Source organism: Jaculus jaculus, chromosome 1, assembly GCF_020740685.1.
Source record: "Jaculus jaculus isolate mJacJac1 chromosome 1, mJacJac1.mat.Y.cur, whole genome shotgun sequence".
NCBI classification, from domain to species: Eukaryota; Metazoa; Chordata; class Mammalia; order Rodentia; family Dipodidae; genus Jaculus; species Jaculus jaculus.
The window spans coordinates 151,510,620-151,521,638 of NC_059102.1; the positions used below are offsets into that span (position 1 = coordinate 151,510,620).

At 54.5% G+C, this 11,019-nt stretch overlaps 2 protein-coding genes across 3 annotated transcripts; one reads left to right on the plus strand and one right to left on the minus strand.

Moving 5' to 3' along the window:
* Paxx (PAXX non-homologous end joining factor) lies at positions 1 to 1,528 on the plus strand. 2 transcript variants are annotated; one of them, XM_045131963.1, is made up of 7 exons: positions 1 to 156; positions 248 to 308; positions 489 to 538; positions 631 to 821; positions 922 to 984; positions 1,136 to 1,220; positions 1,309 to 1,528. In XM_045131963.1, exons 1-7 carry the CDS (start codon positions 38 to 40, stop codon positions 1,346 to 1,348), a joined length of 609 nt encoding a protein of 202 aa, XP_044987898.1. In that variant the 5' UTR covers positions 1 to 37; the 3' UTR covers positions 1,349 to 1,528. The 2 variants fall into 2 exon arrangements, with proteins under 2 accessions (XP_044987898.1, XP_044987899.1); XM_045131964.1 differs by having other exon boundaries at positions 13 to 160.
* Positions 1,529 to 2,287: 759 nt separating this feature from the next.
* Positions 2,288 to 4,267, minus strand: Clic3 (chloride intracellular channel 3). The gene is made up of 6 exons (XM_004654106.2): positions 4,218 to 4,267; positions 3,299 to 3,408; positions 3,094 to 3,219; positions 2,849 to 2,955; positions 2,599 to 2,774; positions 2,288 to 2,501 (listed from the first exon to the last, which is right to left on the minus strand). The coding sequence occupies exons 1-6, from the start codon at positions 4,251 to 4,253 to the stop codon at positions 2,343 to 2,345; spliced, it is 714 nt and encodes a 237-aa protein (XP_004654163.1). The 5' UTR covers positions 4,254 to 4,267; the 3' UTR covers positions 2,288 to 2,342.
* Between the last annotated feature and the right edge of the window lie 6,752 nt (positions 4,268 to 11,019).

Genomic DNA, 11,019 nt, shown 5'->3' on the forward strand with positions numbered 1-11,019 from the left:
CCGGGCTCGTCTCTGGACGACATCCCGCCCCGCTGCCATGGGGCCGCCTCGGTGGTCCCCGCTGCTCTGCACGCTGCCGCCGGGCTCAGGCCCTCCCCGCTTCGTGTGCTACTGCGAGCTGGAGGGGGATGGGGACCGCGGCGGCTTCAGCCTCTAGTGCGTGCGTGGGGGGGGGGTGCCTCGGGGGGTGGGTGGGTGGGGTGCGGGAGCGCAGCGGGCACCGGGCCTGACAGCCACTCCCGCCCAGTGTGACGGACGGCGCGGAGCTCTGGAGCACCTGCCATTCGCCCGACAGCCTGGCGGCGCTCGTGCGTAACAACACTGGGGGGAGCCTGGCACCCCCTTACTCCCCCACCCCACCCCCCGCCCTTATAATGCAGTCCTTCAGGTCGACCTGGGGTCCTGCATGTTTCCGGGGTTGGACAGGTTTGGGATGGCCAATAGTTTTAGGGCCCCAGCAGCCAGCTACATGTCCCTGTGCCCCCCAGAAATCCCGCTTTGGCCTGAGTGCGACTGAGGACCTCACCTCCCGGCTCAGGTGAGCCTCAGACACAGGGAGGTAGTGTGGATGGGGGTCTGGGGCCAGTGATACGCGACCACAGCCCCACCTCGCCTCCTCTCTTTCCCCAGGGCAGCTTGCCAGCAGCAAGCCATGACGGTAAGCCTGCAGGAGGACGGAGCATCACTGACCCTATCAGGGGGCCCCGCAGTCCTGGCTTTCAGCCTCTCCAAGGTACCAGGCCCAGAGGCAGCCCCCAGGTTGCAAGCGCTGACTCTAGGCCTGGCAGAGCGTGTGTGCAGTCTAGAGAAACAGCTGGCAGGTCGGTTGTGCGTGGGCACCTGCCCCTTCACTTTGGGACCCTGGTCTTGCTGCCCCTTCAGGCACTGAGTGAGGTGGCATGTTTTTCTTCCTATCTGCAGAAGTGACACCTGTCAGCCCCAGGAAGAGCCACCGATCAGCAGGGCCTCAGCTGTTTTTACCAGGTAAAGGGTAGACTTCAGATATGGGTTGAGGCTGGCTTCTTTTCTCTGGAACTGTCTCCCCAGGCATTCGAAGCTCCAGGAGAGAATCTGTGTGGATCGTGGCGTGGTCAGGGATTCTGATTTAAGTACCTTCAATCTGATTCTCTGCTAGAACTTGATCACCAGAGAGGTGGCTCTGGACCTGGAGTCAGGAGACGGTGTCCAGGCGAGTCCCTCATCAACCCTGGCTTCAGAAGGTACTGTCCATCATCTGTCCCTCTCATGATGGTCCCTTCCCCTGTCTTCACACCTCCATGGCTTAACCCGCCCCCTTTTCTCTCACAGTAAGAAACCAGCTAGTGGTGTAGACTTTGACGAGTCCTGAAGATACTGCAAAACGTGTAAAATTACCAGGAACCTGCCTTCAAGGAGAGGGATGGCTCAAGACCCCACCCACCAGACATAACACCCTCTTCTGCCTCCACTGGCTCATCCTGTTGTTAGGCAGAAGTAAGACTGTTTCTTAAGTCCCTTCCCCAACAAATAAACTTCTTCCTCTGGTAGAGCTGCTAGCCAGATGGACTGGTAGGAAATTGCCAAGGTGGCGAATGGCCTGGGAAGGAGACAAGAGAACCCTCTTGGCACACTCTAGGCGTGGAGCCACAGGATGTAAACAGGTGCACCAGGCTCTGAGCTCTCTGGAGGAGGTTCCTCCTAGTTGAGTCTGAGGCAGCAAAATCTCAGGCCTGTCCAGCACGGCCAGCCCAGGTGCTGATGGGGTCCCATCCAGGTAGGGTCAGGGCTCCCCAAGACTCACGATGGTCCCACCCTTTCAGGTCCTAGCCAGGCAGGACAGGCTGCCCCTGCCCCACACAAAGATGCACCAAGAAGTCATTTTGGGCAGATGCACATTTGGAAGGCCAACACATTGTGCCAGGCAGTGGAAGCCCCCACAAGAGGTGGAGTTGGCGCACAGCCTGGGGTGGAGCTGAGGAATATGAGCCTGCTCCCACCCACCTGGCCAGGATCCCTGAGGTTGGGCTCAATGGGGCTCTGCTCCCCACCCTCGGCCATCCAGGGCACCCCGCCCAGCTCTGGCCTGACTGGTTTGGGAGACTAATCCAGTCCCCCAGATCCCTGACGCCTCTGTGCCTGGGCAACTTCAGGAGGCCCCAGGCCTATGCTCCGTCACCACAAGGGAGGACAGCTCTGGGTTCTTCCCGAGCCATTCTGGGCTGTCATTTTGACCTGAGCGTTTCACCGTGGGCTTGGGGTGGAGGTCATTGTGGGCTTCTGGTCACTGGGATGTTCAGGACACGCTCACTCAGGGAAGAGAGATCTTTATAAGGTGGCAGATGAGTGGGCACAGGTAGGGTACGCTAGCGGGGGTGCACAACAGGCTGGTAAGCCGCCAGGATCTCAGAGCTATGAGGACACGTGTACTTGAACTCTTTTTCCTGCAGCGCGCTGTCTAGGTAGTGGCGGACTCCTTGCAGCTCCGCAGGGATGGGCGCCTGGCGGAAGTGGGCACACACAGTCTGTGGGCACAAGAAGAGTCAGGTCAGAGCCTCAGAACAGGGTCAGGCCTCGCTCCAGGGCCCTGCCCCCTGCCCTGGCCAGCCGTCCTGCGCTTACATCCACAATGCTCAGCTTGGGCAGCAGGCCACAGTCGGCCAGTGTGAGCTGGTTGCCATCCAGGAAGCGGCGGCGTGACTCACGCAGCTGGGGCTCCTGTGCCAGCTCGTGCTCCAGGGGTGTGCGCAGGTAGCTGTCCAGCCTGGCCAGGGCACGCAGCAGCTGCTGGTACAGAGCTGGGGACAGAGACACAGTGAAGACCTGGCCTCGGGCCCACCCTCTCACCCACGCCTGCCCAGCTCAGGCTCACCATCGTCTTGTGCAGGCAGCGGGTTTTTGATGAAGGCCGAGAACTTGTGGAAGATGTCGTTACCTGCTGTATTGGATGCCCTGTACCGGGGTGCCAGGCTAGGAAACCTGCAGGGTTGGGCGATGTGGGGGCTCCAGTCAGACCCTCAGAACCCACTGTGCTCCAAAGCGCCCCTCCCTGTCAAACTGCCCAGGGTGTTCTCTCTTGGGCCCCATCTTGGCCCTCCCACCCACTTGGGCTCTCACTCGGGTGGTCCCAGCGTCTCCTCTAGAAACTCCTCTATCTGCAGCGTGTCCGTCTTGGCATCCCCATCGTACAGCAGGATGGGCAGCTGGGAGCCTGGTGCAAAGTCCTTCAGCACATCCAAAGCCCTGTGGACATCAGGCTGGAGGGAGGCGGCTGGCCTGAAGTGGGTAGAGGCCAAGGAGGGGGTCCAGGGCGGGTTCTCACCTGCGCGTGTCCACCGTGGTGAGCGTGAAGGGCACACCTTTGAGGAGCAGGACCATGAAGAGCCGCTGACAGGAAGGGCAGTGCCCCACGCTCTCACCATCTTCACTGGCCTGGGTAGGTGGAGCAGGGTTGTCAAGCCGGGAGCAAACCCTGCCATCTGACCACCAGCCTGGGTGGGACTCTGCCTTCTACTGCCAATGGCTCTGGAGCCATGCCAGAGTTCTGGCTTGATGGGGCATGGCCTCTCCAAGTGTCCAGTGAGAGCCCTTGACTTGGTCCCTAGAGTGATCAGGGGCACAGGGCAGCTGGGAACCTGGAGGTGAGGCAGGGGCGGAATCTGGGCCTGGGCTGGGGCCCCTGGTGCAACATTATCTTCAGAGCCTGGGCAGGGCTAGACATCAGGTTTCAGACCCAAAGGCTGGCTACAGGGTGGGGTTGGCCAGCCAGCCTTCTGAGTGATTCACCCACCCAACTGGTCACTGGGATGGGCAGCCCAGTTTGGGGCTGAGGGAGGGGTAAGGGAGAGGCCAGCCCCCCCCCCCAGTTCTGGGTGCTAGCTGATCTGCCCAGCCAGCCCCCATCCCTGCTCTCCTAGCACATGGACCCCCCCCATATCCAGTGAGGCCTCTGATGCCAACAGCCTAAATGGCACCTCTCCCAACAAGGGCCTTCCTCTAAGATGCCTGAGCCAGGCCCAGAAGCTAAGGCAGCAAGCAAGACCCAAGCAAGATTCCATTCCCATTGGGGTGGCCCCTCCCCTAGACTGCCCCACTTTATTCAACCTGTGTGGGGCTGTCCCAGCTCACCATAGAGGAAGGGGCTCAGACACCACTGGGGAGACCCACCCCTCAGCCTACATCAGAAAGCAAAGCACCACCCTCCAGCTTCCCCAACCCCTCAACCCAGGCTGCCCCAGAACCTTCACAAACAGCTGAAGCTTAGCAGTTTCGGCCATGGTGGGAGCTGAGGCTTCGGGCGTGGGGCAAGAGGCGGGACCTGAGAGCTCTTTAAGACTTCCCTGGGTGCTCCGCCCTCCCCAGCTTGGGGGCCCCGCCCCATGGAGCCACCTAGGTGGGTGGATAAGCTGCCTGGGCAGAGCCTTCTGCCTTTGCAATGTGAGCTCAAGTCCACGGTGTCCACTCATGACAGTGACCACAGAAAGCCGGAGTCTTGGGGGCCGGCTGTGGATGTGAGAGGCTGGCACACAGTAAAAAGAACATTGATGTCTCACTGTGAGCATGATGGGGAACGGTCGTGGTGGATGCAGACCGGAGGATGGGGAGGAAAGAAGAGCCCCGCTGTGAGGGGTGCCAAGCCTTGAAGGGGCATCTCTGAACTAGAATCACCCACACTGACCTGGCGCAGGACCTATCCCACAGCCCTCCCTGCAAAGAGTGCATGTTGTCAAGGCCTCAGCACAGAGGACAGGGACAGGTGGGAAATAACCTGTTTGTCCATCTGTGTGATAAAACTACCAGGAGGAAATGCCCCCTCCCGCAGCCAGCGTCCAATCAGGTAGGGCTTCTGCCCTCGGGACAGGCCCGCATTCCAGAGGTACTCACGCCTGATAAGCCCAGTTCTGGTGTTTGACCGTGCCCAGCACAGGCAGCTGTGGACTCCACATCCCTACCCTGTCCATACAGGATCATCTGTTGGCCTTGGGGGAGGGGGATTGGCAGCATGGGCTTCAGCTGGAAGGAAAAGGCCAGGGTACATTCCACGTGCCAGGCAATGTACTTGCTCTCTGCTGGGGCCTCTCAATTCCACTGGAATCCGCAGTGGGGAGTTCCTCTCTGGGCTACTAGCTATGCTGGCTTCTGGTGGCAAGAGAGCCTCAGGGGAGCTGCTGCCCACAAAGGACTGGCACCATCCACAGGCTAAGGGGCAGCATTGGTTAGTTGCCTTTACCCTGGGGTTGGGGTGGTGCAGCTTGGCCGGGACAATGTGGCTCCACACCTGCCCACTCATCTATTCACCCACCTGGCTCCTGGCGAGAGCCTCAGCCACAGACTGACCTCACCCTGGGCTGAGCTCCCAGACAGGCTGCTTGCAGTTCAAGTATCCTTGGAGCTCGGGTTCTGTGCTAACGCCTCAATTCTTTCTCCATCTTGCCTCTGCCTCAACTCCCAGGGCCAGTCTTTTGGCTGATTCTCAATGACGTGGTCATCTCCTCCCTCCAGTTTCCTGTGTTCCTTGAAGATAAACTGCCACCATGGAGAAGCCCCCCGAGACGTCTTCCACAGATGCCAGTGGTCATCAGGCATCCCGTATGCATTCCTGTATATGGCAAAGCTGCCCTTACAAATCCACGAAAGGGAAGAAGTGGGCAGGGGACATGAGCAGTGGCTCCAAGAAGAGGCACAGAGCAACCAAACGCCTGACAATGGCTCACCTCGGGCACAGGCAGAGAGTTGTGGCTGCCCATCCTGTGCCAGTCTGTAGGTAGCTGGAGTCTTTGGCATGCTCCACTCCTGTGCCCTTGGCCCTTGGAGTGAGCCCTAACTTTATTCCTGAAACCCAGGGTACTGGCTACCCCATTTCACTGCTTCCCCCGGAGAAGGGGACAGGAAGTGGGCTGAAACGTATGCATTAGTGTGGACAGTCTGAGAGGTTGGTTGTCTCCCCATGTCCAAGCAAGTTCATATGTTGGAGCCTTAGTCCACAGGGACTCAGAATGTGAAGTTAGGGACTGGAGAGATGACTCAGTAGGTTAAAAAGCTTGCTGTGGGTTGGATAGATGGCTTAGGAGCTAAGGTGCTTGCCTGCCAAGCCTAAGGACCCAGGTTCGATTTCCCAGTACCCACATAAGCCAGATGCACAAGGAGGTGCATGCATCTGGAGTTCGTTTGCAGTGGCTAGAAGCCCTGGCATGCCCATTCTCCACCCCCCTTTCTTCTTTTTTTTTAATCTGTTTTTATTTTTATTTATTTGAGAGAGAGAACAAGGCAGAGGAAGAGAAAGCGAGAGAGAAAGAATGGGTGCACCAGGGGCTCTAGCCACTGCAAACAAACTCCAGACGCATACAGCACACTGTGCATCTGGCTTACATGGGTCCTGGGGAATCGAACCAAGTTCCTTTGGCTTTGCAGGCAAGCACCTTAACCACTAAGCCATCTCTCCAGCCTCCTCTTTCTCTCTCTCTCTGCCCCTTCTCCTAAATAAATAAATATTTTTTAAATGCTTGTTGTGCAAGTGTGAAGACCTGAGTTTAGAGCCTCAGACCCAAGCACAGTAGCATGAGTGTCTGTTTTCCTAGTGCTCCTGCAGTGAGACAGAAATTGAAGACCGGAAAATCCCTGATGCTTACAGGCTAGCTAACCTTTTGAATGCAGCAGTGAACAAGAGACCTTGCTTTAAGAAAGGTGTAAGCAGGGACCAACACCCAAGGTTGTCCTCTGACCTCCACATGCCCACAGTGGAATGCCCATGCCATTACGTACACATACATAATATATGCCTGTACATATACACAAAATTATTTTCTTAAATATTTTATTTTTATTTATTTATGGGGGAGGGCAGAGAATGGGCACGTCAGGGCCTCTGGTCACTGCAAACGAACTCCAGACACATGTGCCATCCTGTTCATCTGGCTTACGTGGGTTCTGGGTAATCGAACCTAAGTCCTTAGGCAAGTGCCTTAACCACTAAGCCATCTCTCCAGCCCTACAAAAAAAATTTTTAAAGAATGTAAAACAAGAAAAAAGAAGAATGAGATAGTGTCCTCTGAAAGGTAATCAAGTTAAAAATTAGTGTGGGCAGACATGGTGGTGCACACCTTTAATCTTTAATGCACTTGGAAGGCAGAGGTAGGAGGATCTATGTGAGTTCAAGGCCACCTTGAGACTATAGAGTGAATTCCAAGTGAGCTTAGGCTAGAGCGAGACCCTACCTCAAAAATAAACAACAAAAAAAAAAAAAAACTGAGTGTGGGATAGAATGCAATGTGACTGTGTCCTTATCAAAGTGGGAGATAAGTGGTTAGGGTGTAGCTGAGCGGTAGAGAGCTTGTTCAATAGCAGAGTCCTGGGTGTGTGTGTGTGTGTGTGTGTGTGTGTGTGTGTGTATATTTGGACATGGAGACGTGCACACAGGGAGAACGTCCCCTGAACATGAAGGCAGAGGAGGGTGAGGTGACACCTGCTAGACAAGGATCGTGGAAGACTGTCCGCAAAGCCCCAGGAGCTAGGGAAGGGCCTCAGTGGAGCCAACTTGTCCTAACCTACCTCAGACTGTGATCTTGTGATTGAGATTTCTGTTAACACTCTCCTCTCTCCCCACTTTGTAAGGCTGCCACAGCAAACTGATCCAAACGGGGGAGAACAGGAAATTGAAGTCGTTGGCAAGAAGTGCCAGCTGACGGGAGGAACAGATAGCAGCTTTTGTTCCGTCCAGCTGCAGGGTGTGAATTGTCTAACACACGTTTTCTGTGAATGTTTACAAGAACGGAGAAAAGCATCCTGGTCTGGTGGCACAGGCCTGGCATCATAGATATTCCAGAAGGTCAGACGGGGAGATCACAAGCTCAGGGCCAGGCTGGGAAACTTACTTGCCTAGCATGTGCAAGGCCCTCAGTTCAGTCCTCCATCCCTTCCCCCAGAAAAGTGAGAAAAAAAAAATTTATTGCCACCAACTTTGGCTGGAGCTGGTAGCCTGCCCAGGCCAAACCTGCCACCACACGCAGAGCACTTCGGGTCCGCTGAGCTCAGGGCTGGTGCCTCCTCCCTGATCTGGACCCTTCCACTCACAGACAGAATAGACTGTCTTCCAGAAGCCTTTCCCTGAACACCAGAGCCCTCAACACAGGCAATGGGGAATTCTGGAACATGGGCTAACAGGCTTTGCAAGCAAGCGTCTTTAACCACTAAACCATCTCCTCAGCCCTCAAAATTTTAATAGCTCTGTTTTACGTGTATGATTTTTTTATATAAAGATATTTTTTATTTTTTTAAATTTTTATTTATTTATTTATTTGAGAGAGACAGACAGAGAAAGACAGATAGAGGGAGAGAGAGAGAATGGGCGCGCCAGGGCTTCCAGCCTCTGCAAACGAACTCCAGACGCGTGCGCCCCCTTGTGCATCTGGCTAACGTGGGACCTGGAGAACCGAGCCTCGAACCGGGGTCCTTAGGCTTCACAGGCAAGCGCTTAACCGCTAAGCCATCTCTCCAGCCCACGTGTATGATTTTTGTTGCTATTGTTTTGTTTTGGGTTTGGGGGGATTGCTTGTTTTGTTTGTTTTTTGAGGTAGGGTTTTGCTCTAGGGCAGGCTGACCTGGAATTCACTAATTCACTGTGTAGTCTCAGGGTAGCCTCGAACTCACAGCAATCCTTCTACCTCAGCCTCCCGTGTATTAGGACTAAAGGTGTGCACCATCTTGCCTGGCGGATGTTTGGTTTTTGAGAAAGGGTCTTATATAGCCCAGGCTTGTCTTGAACTTCTGACTTTCCTGCCTCCACCTTCCAAGTGCTGCAATTACAAGCATGAGCCATGCCTAGTCCCTAACAGCTCTGTTCTGAAGTGAGAGGCCAGGGGGTTGTGGTGCATTGGAGTGTTGGTGGGGACTTGCATAGATTTCTCTTTCTTTTCTTTGGTTTATCAAAAGTAGGGTCTCATTCTAGCCCAGGCTGACCTGGAATTTACTAGGTAGTCTCAAAGTGAACTCATGGCAATCCTCCTACCTCTGCCTCCTGAGGGCTGGATTAAAGGCACACGCTACCACACCTAGCCCTTGCATAGGTATTTCTGAGCTGGGTAGGCAGAAAGCACATTGGAACCAGTGACTCTCCCATGGCAGTAGCCAAGCCACAGCACAGAGCTCTTGCGTCCAGAGACCATTCCTCCCAAAGGATTCTGCCATGGACAGAATGTCCTCTCATCGCAAGAACTGAAGTGTTGAGACTCTCACCCCTACAGTGAAGGATTAGGTAGTGGTGGGATATCAGAGGTGACTAGAGCATATGATGGGTGCCTTTATAAATGGAATCTGTGTGCCTTTATGCAAAGGGCCCCCAAGGGCTCCGGTGTTCTCTCCACAGAACACGCAAGCAGCCTGTAACTGGAAAGAGCCCCCACCAGGACCCCACACGCAGAACCTGCTCTCAAACGTTCAGCTTCCTGAACCTAGGACTCAGTGCGTCGTTCACAAGCCCCGGGCCCCTGCTCTGCAGAGCAGCCCACAGCGTTGTGCTGAGGTTCGTTGGAGGGAGGGATGGCTGAAATGGGCGTGGGCCAGGGGAGCAAAGGTGAGCTCAGAAACTGTGGGGACAGGTCAGAAGGACACAGGTCAAGCCAAGCATGGCGTTGCATGCCTGTAATCCCACACAGCACTCGGAAGGCTGAGGCAGGAGGATCATTGTACATAGCTGAAGCTATATATGATGAGAACCTATCTAAAACAACAACAAAGGACATAGGCCACTTGGAGGGCTCCATTTGGCCAAGCCCCAGGCGGTGTGGGCCTACAAAATGTAACAGTGGAGCCGGGCGTGGTGGTCCACGCCTTCAATTCCAGCACTCAGGAGGCAGAGGTACGAGGACCAGTGAGTTCGAGGCCAGCCTGAAAGTACAGAGTGAATTCCAGGTCAGCCTGGAAGCCTGAGCTGCAAGACACTACCTTGAAAAAACAAAAACAAGGGCTGGAGAGATGGTTTAGTGGTTAAGGCGGTTGCCTGAAAGCCAAAGGATCCCGATTTGACTCTCCAGGACCCACGTAGGCCAGATGCACAAGGGGACACATGCATCTGGAGTTCATTTGCAGCGGTTGGAGGCCCTGGTGTGCCTTTTTTTTTTTTCCCCTCTCTCTGCTTCATTCTCTCTCTCTCAAGTAAGTAAATAAAATGGATTTTTTTTTAAGCGACAATGGAATTGCATACTTACTGTTGCATAGCAAGTTCCTCCCAACCAAAACATTCCCTCCTGAAGGGAGGAGACAGGCTCTTGAGATGGAGAGAGTAAACATCTCAGGTCTGGGGAAGCCCCTGAAATCACAAGCCCTCTCCCCAAGGTGACAGAAGTGGTAAACAACTGCTGAGTGGTATGCATGGAGCGCCAGAGACGCCTTGGAGTCACCCATGCTCCCCTAAGCACCCTCCTCCCTTCTCTGTAAGTAACGCCAATAAGCTCAGTACTCACAGAGTTGGATTTTGATGCTAGCATTACCCTGAGGGTACCGACATGTCTCTTTAGGAAAAGTTAACACAAAACTAGTAACTGGTTTTTTTTTGTTTGTTTTTGTTTTTTGTCTTTAGAGGTATAGTCTCACTCTATCCAGGCTGACCTGGAATACACTATGTAGTCTCAGGGAGGCCTTGAACTCACAGCGATCCTCCTACCTCTGCCTCCTGAGGGCTGGGATTAAAGGCGTGCACCACCATGCCTGGTTTATTTTGCATTTTTTTTTTTTTGTTGTTGTTGTTGCTGTTGTTTATTTTTACTTATTTGAGAGCAACAGAGAGAAAGGCAGATGGAGAGAGAGAGAGAGAGAGAGAGAGAGAGAGAATGGGTGTGCCAAGGCCTTCAGCTGCTGCAAACGAACTCCAGACACGTGTGCTCCCTTGTGCATCTGGCTAACGTGGGTCCTGGAGAATCAAGCCTTGAACTGGGGTCTTTAGGCTTCACAGGCAAGCGCTTAACCGCTAAGCCATCTCTCCAGCCCTATTTTGCATATTTTTACTATAGAATTTACCACAAAGCCGACCGTACTGAATGATAGCATGCT